Here is a 22706-nt window from a genome sequence, read left to right on the forward strand (position 1 = left end):
TGCGCTAAGTGAGGTTTTGTGCCTCAACATGATGAAAAATTGTATATACCCAGTCTTAAGAGTAAAGTGTAGGAGGCTTTAGAAATGATAAAATTGAGCATAGAATTTAGCAAATAATACAGTCAATCTGATTCTATTCACACACTAAGGTTTAAATAGATTTTATCACTAGTTTCTTGTAGTTTTCTGTAGCAGCACTCCTGACTGCAGAGGCAGTGCAACCTATTGTAAGCTCCATGAAATATGTTGTGTCAGTGCTGGAGGTAGTAGTATTTTCTTTTCTGTGTTTGATTTGCATTTTATACTGAATGATCTGAGGAATGTGAAATTATGTAATTAAAAGTTATGTTGTGATGCAAACGCACTTGAAGGCATAGTAAAAGTTTCACTACTAATCCTGCATTCCTGCAAAAAGCTGCCTATGGTGACAAGGTACTCATTTCACCCTGAGAAGCTCTGGAATAATTGGTTGTAGCACCACAGTTAGCAGATTTAATATCTGAAGGGCTACTTTCATAGTCTTATGCTGTCCCTGAAAATTGTTATGGGTGGAAAATGGGTTTACTGCATGTTCCATGCCACTCCTCATCGCATCACCTTGAAAATCCTTTCCTGTATACCCACTCATAGACAATTCCTGTCTGAATCACTGGATCACTTATGAGTAAGACTTTGTAGGACTGCAAGTAATTGTGCTCTGATATAAAAACCAACCAACATACAGTAAGGAATATATCTTACTTATAACAGTTCTTGAGACTGTTACTCAGAAACATGCTATGCATGTGCATACACTTAAAATAATGGTTGTTGATATTTATACATATTTTCATTGTAAAGAGAATTGGCTGTTAAAATATTTACAAGGAATTATATAGGAATATAGCATTTAAAAAAATTTGGAGTTAAACACACACAGTTAGTTTTACTGATTATTTGAAAGTAAGATAAAATAAAAAGGTTAATGTGGCTTAGGATTTAGGGGAAGTTTCTGTTAAAAATTAAGTGCTTGTGACAAGGAAAACCATAGTCTTAGAGCAGAGAAGGTGACTGAAGTCAAGGAGTCAAGTATTCTTAACATTAATCTTAAATCCTATTTCACTGATATTTTCTGTCCCTTTTCCCTTCCCTTCCTTCTCCTGCCCTGCCCTTTCCTTCCTCAAAGCCTTTGCCATTTATCACAATATGCCCATGAGATGAACTATGAACACTTTACTAGTTCAAGAGAGAAAAAAAATCTCTACACAAGTAAAAGTGGTAGTTCCATAAGGGCAGTTTTAAGTTTTTACCCCATTTTGCAAGGGTTTCTACTCTAGGAACCATGTTTGCAAAGGCCAACAAATTGCAGCCCTCCTTGCTGGCTGTATGATCTATGACCCCACAGACAGCAGATACATACCAGAACAACACAACATCTACAGTTACAGGCAACAACAGTAACAGTATACTCAAAATTACTTAAGGATCAGAAATGACAAGCAATGAACATGAAGCCCAAGTGAAATACTGTACTTCAAGAACTAATTCAGTCAGTGGATTTATAAATAGGAAAGTACCAAGTAGATAACAGGGACCTAATCTTACCATTGATGGTCATGAGATGTAAACTTGGCTCTTGTGTATGGTTCTGAGGTCCTTCATTTTAAAAGGATGTTGAAAAAATGGAATGATTGTAGGGAAGGACCACAAAAAAGCTTTAATGACTGGACGAAGCTCTCTACAATGACAGCCCTAAAGGCACTTAGCTTTTCAGAAAGTATATTGATAGGTGATTACAGTGTGTGACTCCTAAGAGAAGCAATAGGCTCTTCCTTTTTTGTTGCCAAATCACACTTGGATGCTTTCCAAAGAATATACTTTAGACCAATACATGTTATTGAGCTCAGGAGACAAGAGAGTGAGTGAAAATTAATGTAATAGGTTATGCTATATTTTATGGTGGCTTCTACTGATCTAATGGCTTCAATATCTAAGGAAATAATATGGTTAATAACATAAAATACAGCCACAGGAGTAAGGAAATTTGGAGAGCTGCTAGCGTATTTTTCAGCATTTTTCTGTAAGTTAGATATACTCTGCAGTACAAGGGGACTGATCTGATAATAACATGTTCAGCTTTGCTACAGCTCATTAAATTCAAATATTTCAAATATTTTGATGTATTTTTATTTTTTTTTCTGCTGAATACATCATGGGCTAAATTCCTATTTGCTTGATGCATTTAATTATTTTGTTCAACATTTTGACAATATATTCAGATAATCAGGACTTTTTCTTGAAAGCTAATTAAGGGTTCCTTAAACACCTGTGAAATCAAAGTACTACCATTATTAATTCAACAGCTTTTCACACAAACTTTACACCTCCGTTCTACTTGGGAATAACTTAAGACAAAGAAAACTGCACTGAAAGTCAGTCCAAAAGAATAATAATAATGTTTTCATATTAAAATTGTCTTTCCTACATAATTTTGAAGGAACAACTGTAGAGTATTGCTGCGTGACTGACACCTGTCTTCACAACATAATGGTGAAGTAAATTCAACAGATCAAGGAAGCAGACTTTTAGAGTATGGTTATTTTTTCAAGTAATGCTTACCATATTCCCCTTCATACATGCCACATATTGAGGGTACTTTGCAATGTCAGTGGGCACAGGTGATGCAATCAGAGAGTATTTTCTTTACTTTGCTGGAATATATATTCCTAAATGTTTGAGCCCAGATGGATGTCCTAGATTCAAGTTACAGGTGCATGCCCCTTATGTCTTTACTCACCTTTGGGGCAAGACTGAGGTACACAGCTCCCTCCTTTTCACCACATTCTTGAGATAGAGAAGAAAAGGCCGAAAGTGACAGGAGGGACTTGGCCAAGTGCCTAATCCATCTGCATGTGGTGCACCACTTATGTAGCCAGTGTGACCTAAAATAAGTTGGGGAGGGCCAAAGATGCTGAATTAGCAACTTCTTGATTAAGATCCATCCATGTGTTCCAACAACTCAGTTGAAAAATAAAAGATCAAAAAGGCATCCCTGATAACTGTGCTGTCAAGAGGGATTAGCAACTGGGAGATGTGCAAAGAAGAATTGTTTCTTAGAGCTTCAGAACATTTTTTTTTAAGGGATTCTGCATCTTATTTCTGCTAGTAGGACATCCAGGAAGAACAAAATACAATCATCAAGGCATCTCTCTTATGAAGTACTTCGACATGTTTGCACTAATTCCTCTGAGATGCTGACAACATATAAAATTGGCACTTCTTCTCTTTTACTTGAAATTCTAAAAATTGAATCACCTGCCAAGAATCACTTGCCAATAGGTTTTGTTGCAACAATGATTTTATGCAGAGATCCCAATGACTTCAATGGCCATTGGAAGTTAATGGAACAATAAAACATGCATCAGGTTTTGCCGCTCTTCTTACTTAATTTCCATTTATATTCACATGGAATAGGATAGGACTATTCCTAAATTACACCTTCACAGGAGCACTTCACTGCCAAGGAACAACTCTAGGTAATCCTGTCTGTGTGCTTAGGTTAGGAAAACCAGGGAAGAAGCCTATGGAGCTCATTTGCAGCTACATCGGGGTTCCAAATGAATTTAATCAACACAAGGACCATTAGTTCCACTACAGAGACAAAATAGCATCATTTTATGACAGTATCATGGCTGAATCCTACACAATGCAGTCCCTTCTCTTCCTCTTTTCTTGGTATGCTGTTTCCTTCCTTATCTGACTGCCAGTGCTGTGATGAGGGAAGTGATGTTAATGAGGTCAGAACTAAAGGCCAAGATTATTTTATGAAGGATATATCTTATTTTTGTTTATATCTGTCTGAAGATAGTTTTAAGAATATTCTTTGGAAAATCATGATGCAACAGACTTGGTACTCTGTGACAATGTAATAATTTTATCACCCCAAAATTTCCTCTTGATATTAGAAAAAAAAAAAAAAAAAAAGAGAAAGTCATCCACCACTATTTTACTCCATCCATCAACACAAGAAATATCTTCTTGGGATAGCTGTCCAAAACACTTTTCAGAGGTATCAGTTTATATTACCTGTCATTCAACCATAGCTGTATTTTTATTTTTATTTACTAGACACAACTGACATCTAAGAAAGTTTGAAAAAATATTTGACTATTGTCAGTAGAGTTAAGTATTTGTTAGTATTTCACATACAAGTACAAAATGGAAAGAAACTGCTACCTTTAGTATTGGATATAAAAGAAAAATTACACACTTAAAGTCCTAATTCAATATTTTTACGGAAAAGGAATAATTTGCCTTGTCTTGCTACCATTGCTCCAAGCTTTGAAAAAAGGTGAAGAGTTTTTGTTTATTTCAGTGAACAGTCTTGATGTTAAGTCAGGAATAACGTTGTGTGGATGATCTTACACAGGAACTGACTAGATGTTTGGATTAACATCTATGAATGTGTGTAAATGAAGAGAGAATTAAAAAAATACACAACATGTTACCTTGGCAAAACATTTCACTGCAACATATGGGCCAGAGTTTGACAACTAAAGGACTTTGGGGACAACTAAAACTTTGTTAATTTCATTTTACTTTTTCACTTGCATTGCTATATGAGAATAAGGCATGTTGGGCAAAATGTATGCATACAACTTAATCTACTTTACATTAGAAGCATGTCTGAACTAGACACAGAAGAGACATTCTGTGATTTGCACACCTTGCATGTGGATGCAATGTTTTGCATGGTGTCTTTGTAAATTGCTGGCTGCAGACTATCTGCACTGCCAGCTAGAGAATTGTCTATCCACATAGTATTCTCCATTACCAATTTCTAGTTTTAAACTGTATAAAAGGCAAATAAAATCAAATTTCCATCAAGTACTTTATTTTGATAAAATAATTAGAATAGAATAGAATAGAATAGAATAGAATAGAATAGAATAGAATAGAATAGAATAGAATAGAATAGAATAGAATAGAATAGAATAGAATAGAGCAAAACAGAACAGAATAGTTCAGTTGGAAAGGACCTAGAAAGATCCCCTAGTGCAACTGTCTGACCACTTCAGGGCCAACCAAAAGTTAAGGTGTGTCATTGAGGGCATTGTCCAAATGCCTCTTGAACATTGACTGGCCTGGGGCTTGAACCACCTCTCTAGGAAGCCTGTTCCAATGTTTGACCAATTATTACTTTAATCACAGTGGTCTTGTATCCTTGTAGGTAAAGGACAATAATTATAGCAATCAGGCTGCAGGGGATAAACATAAAAATGTTTGAGAACCCTTGTTTTAAAACTACCATTTGGGTTATGTGGTTTTTGTTTTATTCTATTTATTTATTTACTATTTTATATAATGTACTAATTCCTCAAATTCTTTTCCATTCCTCTTTCCATTTAAAAGCTGGTGTTTTGCTTCTAGGCACATTCCCTTTCTCCTTATCTGTGAAGTACATAAAGCCTCTGTTCTTGCCAGCCTGCATTAAACACTGCAATACAATTATCCTTAAGCACTGGACTGTTATCTGAGGGAACTGAATTAGACTTTCTAGCTAAAAGAACATCACATTATTTACACAAAATGTTATAGTTGAAACAGATTCACTTTAGAGTATTATATAATGGTTAGGGTAGTAGAGACTAAAAAGATCAGGTCACTGATTTAAAACAGAACAAGAAGTTGTGTCTGAATTGGAGGGTAGCTGTTGAGGGTCTTCCCAGCTAGGCTATTGCCTATTCAGAAGCATGGAAAATCAGTTTTGCATTTAGTCTTGCTTCTGAGTTCCAGCTGGAAAAGCTTCCTCAAGGAAGGTTTATTTGGGGCTGAAAGAAGTTCTGCAGAAAGTTTCAGTGTCAGTTTTTCACAAGCACAAGCTATCAGAATTTTCACATAAGAAATACAAACCAGCTTTAAATTGGTTTTCAAAAAGATCCCTCATAGGATGTCTTTTGGTTTGGTATCTTGGACATAATGGCAAGAGGCAGAAAGGGAAGTGTTCAAGAAATCACAGTGTCATATAAATTGCTTCTTTTCCTTTAAAAAGTGTAATATATTCCATTTATCTCTTGTTTCGGCATAGAACAAAACCATTTCCCTCAGAAAAGGCTATCTTAAATTAGCTTAGTGATCTTATAGCTGAAATACAAAATAACGAGTTAGCATGGGCTATGCATTTTAAATATCTTGAATATAGTTTGCCACAAGTATTATTTAAAATTACTGTGTCAACAGTATGTCAGTATACCTTTTATCCATGACATCCGATTGTGACTGATCTATACAAAACCTCGTTACAATTTAAATTTGTTGTTTATATCTGCATTTTACTTGTATTACCACTCTAAAATGTGACAAGAAATCATCATGGAACAACACTTAAGACATTTCATGACTAAAATATCAGCCAATATACTTAGAAGTTTTCCAGTAGAAGTCAGCCCATACCTAGATTTGATTTCTTACCTCCACCCTCGCATGGATTCCCATCATTGCCCATTCACAATCATGCCCCTGACCACGAAAGCCAGAAGCAGTCTAGCCATTAAGCATCACAAATGCTGCTGCACCAATACACCCACATGTTCGAATTTAGTGTCAGTAACTTTTTATGAGCATCTCAAATATGAACTGTTTGGTGGCAGCCTCCCATCAAGGACAGCTTGTGTCCCACCTGTGGCTGAGCCAAGAAGGAGCGAGCAGCCCTGCCCCTCTCCCGGCATCCCCAAGCATTCCCCAGGCCCTCTCCTGTCCCTGGCTCCCGGGGCCTCACCGAGCACCCGCAGGTCAGGTGATGCTCCAGGCCAAACTTGCTCCCACTGGAATCACAGTGAAACTCAACCAAAGTCAGTAGAAATGAGCACATAGGGTGAAAATACAAACATAATGCTACGTGTTGCCGGTGTTGCATAGTTTCTTCCAAATTTGAAGTGAGGAAAAAATGAAGGGAAAGAGAAAAATGTGAAGACAGTTGCTATCTTTTCTCTTTGTGAATTAAGGAAGAGTTTTCATTTCTTTGCTAGATAGAGCTGTTGTGACTGTTGTCCTTACTCTTCTTTTTATTATGTAAATTAAAATAATTTCTGAATAAAAGTTCCTTCCCTTATTCCCCATATACAGGCTAAAATATAAACAGAAAGAGATAAGTAAAAATTCCAACCTTTATTCCACTCTGAACAAGCTTGTGTATATCCAAAAAAGGTTCCTTGATTATGTCTCCTTCAGGACTGAAAATCTTCACGTATCCTTCTTTTTCAAGTATAAAGAGGCGATGAGATCCATCCCCACAATGTACTGCTCCAACAGGCTGCCTTAGTCCACTCACAACCTCCTGAATACAGAAGCAGTTGTGCTTGTGTTTTCTAAAAAAAATTGAAAAAAACAGTGAGAAATTTCTTCTTTCTCGTAACCATGACACAACAATGTCCCTAAAAGATAAAATGACTGCTCTGTAATGATAGTACAAACACAGTCATACAATTCAGAATAAATTGTTTCCTTGAATGTATGCACACAGATAATACTGAAAATGAATTTACGCTTCACTCAAGCAAAATTTGTCTTGTATACAAAAGAAAATTAAGTCATTTTAAATCTAAAATGTAGAGGAATAGCTAAAACATGGTAAAAGAGAAAACAATTTATAAATAGAAAAATTCTACAGTACATTCCAGCAATTCCACAATTTGCCAAAATTTGGCTTTGAAAGTCCATTAACACCTTATTAGTAACTTAAATATCAAATGTTACTGAATGTTACTGCAATATTGAAGCTAATGTAACTTTCTCTTTGGACGTACGCTAGCTGCAGCAAAAGAAAGTACCATCTGGAAAACACAGCTGCTGAGCATAAGCACAGACTGAGCTGGTTCACTGTGAAAACCACAGGCTTTGGTTTTTGTTTTTGTTTTTGTTTTTCAGATTAAACAGCATTTATCTTTATGAACCTGCTGATCTCTTCCTCTTTGTCATATTCTTCCATGTGGTCCAGGGAGTTAGAAGCTGGCCCTCGCACTTGTTTTCTTGGAAAATCTGGAAAGCATACACCACCATCTTTTCTTGCATAGTAAAAGCAAAACTCATCAGCTGTAGTTTGGAGAAAACCTTAAAAATGCAAAAGAGCATACAAATATTTAGTGTGTTGTCATGTCTGCAGTTTTGTGCCGTCAAACTAATCTTTAAATAGATTATATTCTGAGTGGAAAAAGAAGTGGTTTTAAACAAAGTACTATCTTCAAAAAAGGCCTGCTCTGAATAAATACAAACTGACTATTACCTTTTATAGTTTTTAATTTGTATCTGTAGTAAACTTTATTTTCAGTGTGCATAAATAAGAAAAAAAACAATTAACTCAAAATGACACTACAGTTACTCATAAAAAAAAATGAAGGGACAAAATTCAGAGTTAAGGCTGTCATATATTTTTTCCTGATTTTAACCCTACTAATGAAGTGTAATATATGCTGTAAAATAGCTTGAGCAACTTTCATTTAACTTTTTTCTTGCTTTAAGCTTTGCATCTTATCCCTTTTATATTGCTTTAGCAGAACTCAGTATCTTTTGCTACTCTCTGTCATCCCCAAAATATAATGAAAATGGTAGCTCTTCCCTGATTTAATAGCAAAAAAGTGGCTTGTAGTAAAAACTTTGGTAAAGACTTCTGTAAAAGACATGCAGTAAAGACTTTGTGGAATGCTGGCACCAGACATCAGTCGGAGAGGTGAATAATTAGTTGTCTCAGAAAGCAAGAAGTACTGCTTAAAACTGCACCTTGTTGACATGCAGCTGGCCTCTGGTTGACTCCTGACAGTGCCGTGGGTGAAGGCAGTGTCCCATCGCAACGTCTACTTCCTCGGCCCCCAACCCTGAGAAAAGGGACGTGTCTCATGCTGCATTGGAGCTGGCTTTAAGCTGGCTTGGATGAAGGGTGGTCTTTAGGTTTTAGGTTAAAATGGGGGGGAGTTTGAAGACAAGGGAAACAAGATGTTGGTAAAACAAAAGCCTTTGAGGAAAATCCCTGCCACTGCAGATACTATGCTATGTTTAATGACAGCAAAAATATCTTTCTGTCCAAAAACCTTTTTCTAGTAATTTCCATCCAGTTTGTAATCATTAATATTGAATCTAAGATAGAATTTGGCTAGTTACATATGCACTGTTTTACTAAAACAGATGTTAATACAATGTGTCTTAAGACACCTTTATTGCTCTTAGCGTTATTGGCACAATGTTAGGATGTACTACAGTCCAAGACCTAACTGATGGAATACACAAAATTAGCACTTAATTGGAATTAGAGGCCTAATTTATGCATGGCTTTACCACTTGTGAATAATGCAGTAATCCATAGATCTTGCCCATAAAACCTCTGGCTTACAACTTACAATAAGAGCTGATCGGGGACAGCTGTGTTTCTTTGGAAAATGCCAATTTCTTAAAAGCAAAGGTTTTTCAGAAACGTTATCAGTTTTGACAAAATTTTAGTTAAAATGCTGTTTCTGGTCCAAGATGAAACTTCTGGTCTAAATGAAAAAGAGAGAAACAGACAGCAAATCTCGTATCACTATACTCCAATGTCTTGTAATTAGGGTGTTTCATTAGGAAGAGGAATATTCAGGTCAATGCCCCTCATCTGTCAGGCAAGAGTTTGACCCTAAGTCTCCCATTTCCCAAGTAAATGTCCTAACAACCGCTTTATTAGCTATCCTGGGGTGGTCTCTCTGTGGCTTTCTTCATGGAAAATTTCGAAAGAGTTCAATTTCTTCCTTATGTGGAATAGGAAAATTTTTTAGATCCCAGAATTTTTGTGGAGTGGAAAGCCTTTCCCACCCAACTATACTTCTTTTCATATGCATCTTCCTTTAAAAATATTGGACAAATAACATGACAAAGCCTGCCTTTGGCTTCTATAAAATAGTATCTGGAAACACATGGTAGTGTGTTGTGGTATAAAAGTTTAATTACCATGATTTGAGCTTCAGTAAATATCATCTCTGAGGAGCTGGTTTTAATTTATAGTAGTTATTTGGAGAAAATGTGAGATACAATTTCAAGTGGAACAACTGAAGAGGAACTCTGATATAATCATGGACTGGTATTCCAAGGCTTTGTAGATATAATGCCAAAATCAAAGGTAATCTACAATCTTGGTGTTGAATTATTTGACTTAAGAATACATAGTTTTCTCTTCAGCGATTTCTTTCTCTAGGCAAAGGAGATCATTACAGAAAATGCAACAGTGGATTAGAGGTGTACAATTTCTGAGAATTTCTAGAATTGTCTAAGTATATAACCTACTATTTATTACAAATAAACTACTCTCGGCTGGAATTTTACCTTTAGTCTGAAAAACTGAGAGCATATAATGATCTTATTGTTTACTTAGTACATGTGCATTTCAAATAACAATCAGATGCAAACTCAATTGAGTAATGCATTAAGCAATGCCTTTTCTTGCATGTAAGACTAATCTGTTTTCTTTATGAAATATTTTATCATGCATTTGGGTACATCTTGCACTACAGTGGCATATAGTTTCTGCTATTTGGCAAACCCATCAGCAGGTCTGAAAAAAGATAAGACTTACATTCCAATTTCCTTAGAAATGTTCTTAAAAACAGGTTTGAATTAAACTATGAAAATCAGTCTGTAAATCGCTAAATTGTTGCATTATTGGAAGGAATGTGACCTCTGTAAATACAGTTTCACCTGTGCATTAAGGATGGAATTTTGTTCTATAAAAAAACAGTAAGCTACCAAAAAAATCCGTTTCTATGTTCTATATGCTAGATTCACCACACAGTTTCAGTAAAGACAGTTAAAAAAGATGCTTCTACTTTCCTATCTGATAGTACCTATTTAATGTTTTCTTTATTATGCTTAATTCGTGAGGTCTTTAGTTGAGAGGTTGCCATTTTCTTCAGTGTTTGTACAATGTCCAGAAGAATGGTCCATGACAAGTGCCCCTAAGCACTGGAATTATCTGGGGGGGGGAAAATATTGTTTTTCTCAGGCAGAGTTTATTCAGATACAGCTTGGTCACTGCCTCTACGAGAGCTATGTCCAATAGAGATGGTGACATTTAGTCCTGTGTGAATTTCTGAACGTATTACTTTATTTTAAAGGAGTAATGCATATTATAAATTTCCTACCAATTCCGTGTGTTGACAGAGCAGTTCCTGTGTTAAAAAAGAAAACTTAAATCACAAAAGAAAATTAAACACAATGTTTAAGTGTTGTGTTTGTTGGATTTTGCATAGGCTTGCATTTCTATGCTTTCAAATATCTTGCAAGCCAGAGTCGAACAGTTTTTGATAAACAAACATCTCAGTTAAGGCAGTTACAGTGAAGTCTTTCTGTGTTCTTATTTGTTAAAATCTTCAGGGATCAGGTGCATGATTTCAAACTTTTTCAAAGAACTTTTGCTCTCATATGATCCTTACTTCCTCTCTCCACAAGTATTTGTGGTCAGTTATTCCTCACACTGTATCTTATTATTCCTATCCTACCTTCACTAAATTCTGCTTTGCTGAATTCCCTGCTTGACCATCACCTTGCCTCTTCTTTCTGATATACAATTTAATTGTAGCAGTTGTCTTGATCTTTACGACAAGGGAAGTTAGCATTCACTCCCTCATTTGTACAGCACACAGGATTGAATATCATCCACTTGTTTGCACAGACCTGCACCTGCTAAGAGAGCATATGGAAATCACGCTCACCTACTTTATTCCTGCTACATTGTTGACCTTAAGCATACAGTTCTGTATTGTATAGATGAGGCCTTTGCCTGTTTGTTTGTTTTTTTGTTTTTTTTTTTTTTCCTGGTTTGCATTTCCGACAGCTAGATGTAGATTTTTTCACACGCACAAAAAAAAAAACAAAAAAACAAAAAAACAAAAAAAAAAAAAAAAAAAAAAAAAAAAAAAAAAAAAAACAAAAAAACAAAACACCCTACATTCTCCTCTCAATTCTCAGGGAAAACTAAATCAAGGAGGTGATTCCAGACTGATTTTTTCGAAACATAACAGGCTTGGTGGTAGTTCACATCACTTCCTACTGGTTTTGAAGCAATTAATGGCCCTCTTGTCACACTGACACATTGCATGTACCTGCACAAAGGCAGTGCCAGGGTTAATCTCCCCGCTGCTCTTATTAGCAGCAGCAACACTACTATTTTTCTCTTCAGAAATAGTTGACTGTGTTGACTATGGTTATTAGTTGACTACATTAGAACTTCAGGAAGTGTTGAGTGGCCTGCAGAACTTCTCAGAAGACTTCTACCATTTGGGGCCGAGGTGCTCCTGTTTGGAGTTAAAAAATTCTTATCTAGCATCTCTTCTGGCAATGACTGTGTTCAGATCTGGGCCTGGATCTGGATTCACACACCATCATCTGGAATCCATTTCTTCAAATGGAAATAATGGAGAGCACATCGTTCAAAATTTGTCCAATATCCTCAGGTGGCAGGGCCACACGTTTGTTCCTTAGAGTATGTTGCTTCCACTGGCACGAATCAAGTTTCTGCTCATGCTGAAAGGGAGAATCAGACGTGCCTTTCTTTACGTGGCCATATTAATAACAAATATTAGACAGTCTTCTCTTCTGACCTTGCAAAACTTAAAATTCCTATTGTTTAAAGAGACTTCATTAACTCCAGCTCCTCATCAGTAATCGCTGAAACTGAGGTTTGCAGTAATGATTGGATGAGAAATAATGGGAAGAGTCAGCCAGGATGAAGCAGAGAAGTTCTATATACAGACATTTTGTGAAACATTGCACCCTCCTGCAGTAACAGATCCATAAAATCCTAACAGCTATTCTTGTTGTTCTGCTTCAGTTTTCAAGAATTCAAGAATCGGTCCACTTATTCTTTGGATATTCAAAATTGCTAAAGAAGTCAATGGAAATTCTGATACAGTCATAAATGGTGGGTAGACTGCTATCTTCAAAAGAATGAACCAAGAATCTACTTACAGTTTTCATCTTTGCAAATGCAAAAAGAACAATAAATGAATTTCGGGAGATAACTCATCAAAAAAATGATGTATAATTTCTCAGTCTTCTTGGTTAATGTGTACTGCTAAAATTTCAGTTCTAGAAAAGATGCTTGCTATCTTGAATCACTATTAAAATTTCTAACTTATGCTAAAATTAGGGCTTCAGGGCTAAAATTATTTTTGTAGTCAGCAATTTCCTTAAAGTCCTTTGTATTGGTGTTCAGAAACAATTAGCACTCCTTAATGGAGGAAAAGTAATTATTGGAGTTTTTAACAAATGCACAGTGAATCATTGGCAGAGACCTCCAGTTCGGGGCATGTTAATTTCCAACTCTTTGTTTAGTCCTCTAGGCTAAACTGAAAACATAGCTTCCATATTTTTTTTTTTTTTTATTTTTATTTATTTTGCAATAAATATTAGGGATATATGGGTCTCACAAGTAAAACAGAAAACACAAATAAGCTGTCTTTGTAATTATTCATATTTTAGAGTGTGTATTTTACTATATTAAAACCCTATAAGCCGTCTTCTCAAAAAGCATGACATGAATCTTAATACCTTCATGAAATACTGGTATAGGCATCAAGAACCATGTGTACCAATCAGAAAACTAACTAAATCATCTCTGCTGATGATGCAAGGACACAACAACTTGTTTTTAGTTCTGCCCACTTTCAAAACCACTATATAGAAAGATTATTAGCATCTGATTGATGTAGGAAAAATCCTATTTTAACTGATGCTAAAGTATGTAAGCTCTTTTTCTGCAAAGCACAGTGCTCTGTCCAGTGCTAAAGTTATGCTTTCATCTGGTTATCTTTCAAGGCAACCTGGGTGGTCACAAAAAGCACTTGACATCTTGATGCACTTCAGCAGTTTTACATATACACAAACTTTGTAGAAAAATAAATTTGTCATTCGTCACCACATATGTTGATCTGAGGAGTGAGGTTCCTGTGGCTATAGCTCCTGTGCTGCTCAGCCCTTTCTCTTTCTCTTCCTCTCTCTACTTCTCCTCGTTCTTTCTCCCTTTTCACCCTTCCACTTTTTCCAATTAAAAAAATTGTTTCCTCAGAAACAGAGAGTTTCACAAAACAACTATGAGGGACTTGCTCTGCTGAATATGCTAATCATTTGCATTAGTTACAAACTCGTGTCAAAAAAAAAGTCTTTGTGCTGACTTCTTATATGGGCCAAACATTTAGAATATCTAATCTATTATCGCTGTTCAGCAGGCAGTCTTGGCAACTGTGACCTATTCTGCTTTGCTTTGGAGAATGTGATAAAGAGCAAGAAACAGCTGGTTTAAGAAAGCCTTAGAAACATCCCTTAGTTTATAAAGACAATAATAATATTTTCATATTTGAATGGGTTGAGATACATGTTAAACCACAGTAAAGGGAAAAAGTAAGTCAATTCAAAATGTTTTCTCAAGCCAATAAAAGAAGGCTGCAAAAAATCCCTGCACTCTCGGGATTTCAGAGAAAACAAGTACACGCTGTACACACGCAATTAAAAAACCCTCCTCCAAATCTCATCCACTTAAACTATCCCCTTTACTCAAATATGTTTATGTTATATTACAAAGCTCCGTTCATATGTCAAAAATGACTATTCACAAATTCATTTTTCACATCCTTATTAACTCTGCTTTCGAGTCTGTGTTGCTAGTAAAAAAATCTTAGCAGTTTAATTATTTTCTCCTGTGTGACATTATTTATAAGTAGTGTTTGGAAAAGGAAAAAAGCATAGTTTAAAAATGACAGCCTTAAACATATAAATAATTTACTATTGTGAATACCAAAGATGTTATTTAATATAATAGTGTATTACAACAGTATTTCTAAAAGAACCATCTTCTGTGGTTATTTTGTTGATTTAGTTACAAGTGATAGCACACATTTGGTGACTGCCCTAGACAACACTGGTCAAATTCTGGTTTTGGTTATGTCCAGCTAACTCTACTGACTGCAGTGAGGAAGTGTTAGGTTAGTTAAGAATTTGGTTGTTAACAGCATGTTGGAACCGATTCAAAGATCACAGAAGTCTATCAAATAGCTCCCTTTGATTTCAATGGGCTTTAAACTCTGTGGAAAAATACACCAGTTTCTAGGGTAACAAACCCAGAAAAAACACTTTACTCATCAGCTTGTAGGATCTACAGAGGACAGCCAGCATCCTTTCTTTCTTGCATCTTAAAGCTGTATGTCCTTTAGAACAGCCTTTTGGATGGCCAGATAATTGTTTGCATGATTTGAATGACCACAGTAGCATAGCAGTAGAGGTAATATTTTCAGATATTTTCAGGTGCCTTTGACAAAAAGTAATCCTGAGTTTTATGGGGAGTTTTTCATGGAGAGTTTAATAGGAAGGTGGCAAGAAAGTGCTCAAAATGTTTATCTCCCCATGTAAAAATCACCCTGGACGCCCTGAGCTATTCTGTTTTTGTTTAGGCAAAATCTCCTTGATATCAATGGTGATTTTACTTAGCTAAAGACCTGGATCTATGACTGCTCAGGCAATATCAACATTTCAAAGCACACATCCTTTAGTTCCGTATTTTGTTATAGGTTTTACCTGGTATGTGACCTCTGCAAGTATAATAGAATTCTTTACAATAGTCTTTGCACAGGTAGGGAAGAGTTAGCTCTCTTTCAGATGTTTCCCCTTTCTCAGGTGAGTGGAATAGATTCTGGGCATGAGGTGAGCAGTGTGCACATTTGATTTCCTCCAGTAGCTTCGCACATTCTGTGTTGTTCGTAACAGAAAGTATCTGCAAGCCACAAACCAGAGACAAATAAACACATGACCTGTTTCCCCATCTTACACAAAAAAAAAGATTTCATGATCCAATGTAATAAATAAGGCTAACAGAACCAGTACAGTTAGTATAAATGCATCATGTTTCTCGTCACCATTCCGGAAGAATCAAGCACAAAAAATATTACTATGAAATGTGCAATATGCCATTAGAACAGTGAGATGTCAAGTGTTAGCTTCTCTTTCCCAGAGAAGAACAATAGTAGCCAAATTATTTTATGGACTCAAGCCTGCAATCTCTTATCGCATAGGCAATCTCTGAGCTACAGCAATGATTTGTATGAGGAGCTGCAGCAGCAGGCCATCTGCCCACTAATGAGAAATACTTAAAAACATAACTTGTAGGGTGACCTATGCAAATATTTAGAGACTAAAAGCTGCAATTCTACAACCAAAACACATCAAGGAAACCGTATCTTGGTATTTGTTGAATAGGTGTATCTTGAACTATGCCACAGTCCAGCTACTGAACTGATTGCATTAGAGTTCTGCAGGTGCCTTGACTTGTTTGAAATGCTGCTTTCCTTTTTTACAGTCTGTAGTGCAAAATACTTGGTGGTGGGAAAAGCTGTATGTTTTCAAACATTTCATAAATGAAAAAACAGAATTTGTCCATAGCATCTTAATTTGTCTCAATATTGAAAGTGTAAGTTTGTCCTGAAAAAAGAGCATATATTACGCATAGTACTTGAAGAAGCACTAAACCACGATTGATGATGTGTTTAAGTAAACACAGGAGCCTAAGGAGCGCAATGTCATCAAATCGTGAAAAATAATAGAAAACAGCATAGTTGTCTTTATTAGTCTTTGAATGCAGTGCACTTTGTTAATCTATTGTTAACCACATGGATTGTTTTTTGATCATTCATCCCAATGGTGGATAATGGGAAATGTGTTCTCAGTTGAGAGGGACTGAATCTGATCCAATACAAAAACAAAGCTCAGGTTCTTTTTACAGTTTGTTTAGCACAGTTATAAACAAAGACTGTAAGACGCTTATTTTAAGAAATATTAATGCTGTAAGTATTTGTATTCTGTAAAATTTGTAAATATTTGTAAATTTTGCATTTGAAAATATCAAAACAGTTTTGCAGTAGTTCATATCTCTGAGTTGATTTGTAGCATGACTTTACAATGTGTCATTCCCTTGCAACATAACATTGATAGGAATCACCTAAATTATTTTGGATAAAAATTGTTATTTAATACATGAAGACACTTGGTATGTTGTAGTATGCTGTCTCATAGGTTGTCGGTCTTCTGGGATGCAGCACTTTGATAACGGTGCTGAACTCATTTTATTTACAGATCGTAATTATATGAGCACAAAACATTTAAGAGAAATGCCCTCCCTGTTGTTTTAAACAGCTATGTATTCGAAGTAGAATACAACATATGGCCTGTATAGTTAAAAAAATCCTAATTAAAGGAACATTAATTTAAAAGGTAAGCTCTTTCCAGGAAAATTCAGTCTTAACCATGTATTGTCAACAGGCCATCTGAAACGTGTAGTAAAGTTTCATGGCTAAGTTAGAACCCTGATTAGAAGAACACCATTTGGCCTCTAACCTTAATGTAGAAGAGCTACCATTGGCTTCAAATACAATTCCTCCAGATTTGCTGGGATCATTAAATGCAATACATGCTCTGTTCTTTACACTATCTGTTCTTAGTTCATCCTCATCATCATAGCATCTGCAATTAAGTAATGTGACTAATATGTACGGTTTATCATCTCCCTTCAGGTCTTCTTGGGACTCACACTGTTTCACATGTTTTTTGGCAAGGGCTTATCATTTGTCTTAAGCTTGAAGACTAATGAATTAATTGCATGTTGCATGCACAGTGAAAAGTTTGCCTTTACCCTGAATTCACCAGGGAATTCTTTCCACAGGCCCAGCTCCTTCTCTCCTTAAAAAAAAACAAACCAACATTCTTTTTGCTAGATATCTTATTTGGGCCACAGCTGCAGAACTATTAGTGGAACATGGTCTTAGTTCTTGAGTTTCAGGTGTTGTTCTAGATATGTCAGATTTGGGAAAAATGCCTCAAGGACAAGAACTAAAAATATAATGATAACTACAATAAGGTATGACCAAAATAAATAATAACTATAAGTTTGAACATAATATTCTCTGGTAGTAGAGAACAGACTTCACAGAAGTCTTGCAGAACTCCACACTGCTGAGGCAATATGCTGCATGAGCTGGACCTTCTTAAGGGGGAGGATGGCATCCTGACTAGGTACCTATTGTTCTGATGGGAAGTAGCTTATACAATTCAGTCAATCATTGCCAAATAGGACAAAGTCTGGAGCCAATAGGAGATGATTGAAAGCACTATCCATAAATGCTATTTTTAAAGAACTTTATGTCACTAAGAAGCTGGGAGGTTTCCTTAGTAAGGATGAAATGACCAATTTTGGTGTTTCCACCAAAGGAAAGCACACCTGACTACAGACTCTTACAAATACTTGCCTATATTCAGTAGTATCACCTGCTTTGCAAGAGTCTCATTTTTTTCATCAGTGGGTTGATCTCAGGCAGTAGGTTTTTTTGCGGTAGCAGTATGATGGTATGTTTAGAAGTACAAGTAAACATTAGGTATTATTAGGTAAATATTTGGTGTGTTTATTGAATTAACTCCGCAGTGATGCTGATATAAAATTCTACTACTTCTGTTATTTCTGCTGGAAGACTCCAGAAAGAAAGAATTGTGAACAGAAAAAAAAAAAGAATACAGGATAGCAAAGCTAATTTACTGTTTCTTGTGGAAAACGTAATTGACGTTGCCTGGTGATACAGGAGAAGAAATGCTTGCCAACATTTCAGTCCTCAAAGTTAAGACAAAAGGATCCTAATCCCCCTGAGCAGCTGCTATCCAGGAATTAACCACAGGAATTCACCCCCTCATGTCATTTCTGGAATGAATCTTGGTCATATAATAGCTAATCGGAAGATTAAGGAATCAGAGTCAATCAATTATCTGAAAATCAAGTATGTTATTTAACTTTTAGAATGCTCAAGCAAAATCGGGTGGTAACATTTGCTCTGTGTGAGGTCTGATGTATAACTGTACTGGCTCAGAGATAGGACAACAAATCGATAACGTATTTATCCTGGAATATATTAAATCGTTTTTAAGTGAAAGCTGAAATACTTATTGAATGAAGCTTTTTCTGCTGGATCTCTACTTTGAGAATGACCTTACAGTTGACAATGGCTTTGGTCTTTTGAAGAAATGTAAACTAATTTCCTGCTTCAATTTTTAAAGTCGTGTGTGAAACCATCAAACTACAGTGGTTTAAACTAACTGTGCTCTGGAAAATATGTAAAACTTCCAAACATTTATTGCAACATGCCTAATAATGATTATGCCTGCTGCTGACTAATTTACAACATCTGTAAGATCATCCTTTAATCTCTAGCCACATGAATGTAAAACTGGTAGACTCAAGGTAAGATAAATCCTGGAATGTGCAGGAAAGTATAGCATACAAAATTGGTTTATCATCAACAAAAAGAATAGTGCAAAGAAGAAGAAACAGAGGAAGATACAGTAAACAGAAATTCTTTACATTGAATATAGTCATCTGTTTTGTGTACCCTGTCATATCTAGTCTGAGAAAGGCAGTATAATTTTGATGTTAACAGAAAAAAAAAAAAATAATCAACCCACAGTGAAATAAGTCATTGCACTAAGCTGTATTAGATATACACGCATTTATGTCTAAAAATTATATGCTTACGAGATTGTTCAGCTGTTGGGTTGAACATATGCTTCTTCTGTATTATAGAACTGGATTATGTCATTAAAGAGTTCGGTTTCAATTTTAGGGTAATATGTAAATAGATCATTGTACTAAGGCAGCTGTTAAAGGGACCCCAAGATGAGTTATTTGTTTAGTTGGATGTGTTCAACAATAGCCTTTGTTCGTGAAAGAGCCAGAGCAAACAAATGATTGTAAAAGGGCACACTTGAAAACAATTACTTTTCACCCATTCCTTGACAGCCTTGGCTGTGAAGCCATCCAAGGTAGGGAGGACTTCTTTGCCTGTCGGGCTGTAAGCAGACTTTTAGAAAAACTGATATTACAATATCTGACCGGGCTGTATTAGTCCTTCCTAATCAAGGGGATAGTGCAGTGAACTAGAAGACAGAGAGTTAAATGTCAACAAGAGTATGTAAAAATCTTACTTGAGGCAGTGCAGTGTGGTATCTGCTTATTATGGTAGCTCCATTTCTGCTCCCAAAACCACGGGCAACAGTAGCATTTTCATTATAAACACAGATCAGTAATTTGGTCAAAAATTCTCAAAGACCTAGCATCTTAACCAACAAGCTCTTATGAAAATGAAGACGTCTACTGAGCATGCTCGACTCTTTGTCTTTAAAGAAGCTAGCGTTCACATTTCTGTTACTGTCATAGCCACTCCATCCTATGGATAGATATATGATGGAGTACTGCATTTAAATAAGCTATTGTTTGAACTGTAGTAGACTAGAGTTTTATAAATGTGCTTTTTGAAAAGGTCCATCCATGTGTATTCTGTAATAGTTTGCCATGTCTCTTATGGAAGACCACCTCATTCTGCAAAGTATAAATGACATATTTTGACATTTTTCCCAAACAGATATTGACATGATAAAGCAGATGTGAGAGTTTCATAAACGTTAATCTATAGTGAAAAATCATCTGCTTTTAAATTCCTGTAAAATTATATTCCTTAAAAAGTCCAACCAATGTTTAAAAAAAGAGTTTTGACAGCTCAGAAATAACTAGCGTGGCATATACAGTTAACACCTGACATTTATGTGAGGTTTTGAGTACTGTTAGCCCAAAGAAATCCAAAGTGAATTAAGAGATATTTTCAAGTGATACTAAGAAGAGAGCAAACCATTCAACTGCCTGGAGATTGAGAAGTTACTGAAATGCAGCTTCCAGTTTACTGCATTGAGCCACTTACTACAAGGGTCTCCAAGCATTGAATAATCTCAGAAGCCTATATGCCACTGAGCCATTACAAACAGGGTGAATTAAGGACATATTTTCCAGCCCTTGTTCTTTTCTTCTTCTACTTCTTCTTCTTCTTCTTCTTTTTTTTTTTTTCTTCCTTTTTTTTTTTTTTCTCTTTTTCTTTTCCTCTGCTAGATCTTTCAGGTTATCTGCGTGTGGTTAGTTTATAGTTTAATTCAATTATCACACAGGAGCTTAATGACACTGTCTCTAGACAACACGAAGAAATATATCTGCCTTGAATCTCAAACTGCTGCTGCATATGGTATGAATAAAGAGAGATCTGCAGCTGAAAACCTGCAGTAAGACAGTTCTCACTCATCTGGGAATAGAGGGGGTAGGACAAATGCTCCCTCAAAAGGCATGAACATTTGGACAGAGCTGGGGACTGAAGGAGAATGATGTTCTCCAGTTTCACCCATTAGTGAACCAACTAACAAACACAATGGTGTTGTTGTTATTCTTTTGCCATAAGCAACAGGACTCTGTGTGTGGGCAGCAGTTTAGTGGGGAGGAGGATAAGTCGACCCCTTTTTGTCCTATTGATTTTTTCCTATTTGCATGACTTGAGCAAATTAAATGATGCAATATGGCTTTTTGTTACAAAACAAAGTGAGAGATACCACCCAGACACATATGTTGATTCGTAGAAGCTGTTTACATGAGAATGGAGTGAAATCTACCGTGAACCGAGCATAAAAATTCGATTCAGGCTGGGCATTTTTTTTATTATGCCTGGGCCAGCAAGCCTGAAACGCAAGTTTTCCAAGAGTCTCGCAGACCTTGACAACTACAGAGTTGTAACCGAGGAATTCTTAATTAAACCTTAAACCGGGATGGAAAAGGGAGGGAAAAAAGAGAGGAAAGAAAAAAAAAAAAAAAAAAAAGACACCTGATTGTTGATTTCACGTGCAGCGCTTCCTAATGCCGCTGCCCGGCCGCGGGAGGACGGGGGCACGGCGCCGGGCGCTGCGCGGAGCGGCCGGGCGGGCAGAGGAGGTGCCTCCCGCCCGGCCTCTCCCTCCCTCCCTCCGCATGACGGCGGCTCCGGGAGGCCGCCAGGTAGCGGGGGAAGGAGGGGCGGCCGGCAGCACCTGGCGCCGGCACCCCCGGGCACCCCCGGCTCGTCCCCGCGCCGCGCTCCCACCCCAGACCTGCCCGAGTACACGCGCGGGGGAGCGGGCACCGCTGTTCCTTTCTCCCCTTTTTATTTTGGAACCCCCAGCAAAATAAACCGCAAAGCGCCGCCAAGCCACTTCCCAGCCCCGCCGCTGCCCTGCGCACCCGCGGGCAGCCCCCGGGGCCGCCCGCCCCGTCAGGTTAGCGCCGGGGCAAGCCACACTCGGCACCCCCCGGCCCGCCGAAGCAGCCGCGAGTCCTCAGGTGGCGCCTACCTTGGTGTCGGCGTGCAGCAGCCCCGGCGTGTCAGCGCGGGGGCAGCAGGAGAGGCGCGGGTAGAGGCCGCGGCACATCGCCTCCCCGCCGCCCGGCGCCTCCGGGGCCAGCAGCCGCCGGTCGCGCTTCTTCAGCCGGCGCGGCGGGGTCCCGTTGAGGCACCTTCTCCTGCGGGCGCCGCTCTCCCCGAACTTGGCATCCCCCTCGAAGAAGCACAGCACCACGGCCACCAGCAGCAGCTTGAACGGCAGCATCTTGAGCATCATGCCTGAGGGAGCGCGTGGATGCACCCAAAAAAAAAAAAAAAAAAAAAGAAAAAAAAAAAAAAAGGGGGGTGGGGTGGGGGTGGGGGGGCGAGGGGGGAAGGAGGGGAATCCCACTGACTTTGCTTTGCACTTCGGGCCGGGAAAACACCTCCCTCCCTCCCGCGCGAGGGGGAAGCCTGCGGCCGCGCTCCGAGGAGGGCAAAAAAAAAAAAATTAAAAAAATA

The 22706-nt window shown here is 37.5% G+C and overlaps 1 protein-coding gene across 1 annotated transcript in view; it reads right to left on the reverse strand.

The window, feature by feature from the left end:
* HHIP (hedgehog interacting protein) overlaps positions 1-22482 on the reverse strand; it is a gene marked incomplete at both ends in the record, with an annotated part of 70679 nt that extends 48197 nt beyond the window's left edge. The window contains 4 exons of the mRNA XM_084285933.1: positions 7145-7346; positions 7932-8088; positions 15562-15757; positions 22216-22482. Coding sequence (XP_084142059.1) covers positions 7145-7346; positions 7932-8088; positions 15562-15757; positions 22216-22482 — 822 coding nt within the window. The remainder of the gene's footprint in view (positions 1-7144; positions 7347-7931; positions 8089-15561; positions 15758-22215) is intronic.
* Positions 22483-22706: the final 224 nt, after the last annotated feature.

The sequence above is a fragment of the Netta rufina genome, assembly GCF_964035555.1.
Source record: "Netta rufina genome assembly, chromosome: 4".
NCBI classification, from domain to species: domain Eukaryota; kingdom Metazoa; phylum Chordata; class Aves; order Anseriformes; family Anatidae; genus Netta; species Netta rufina.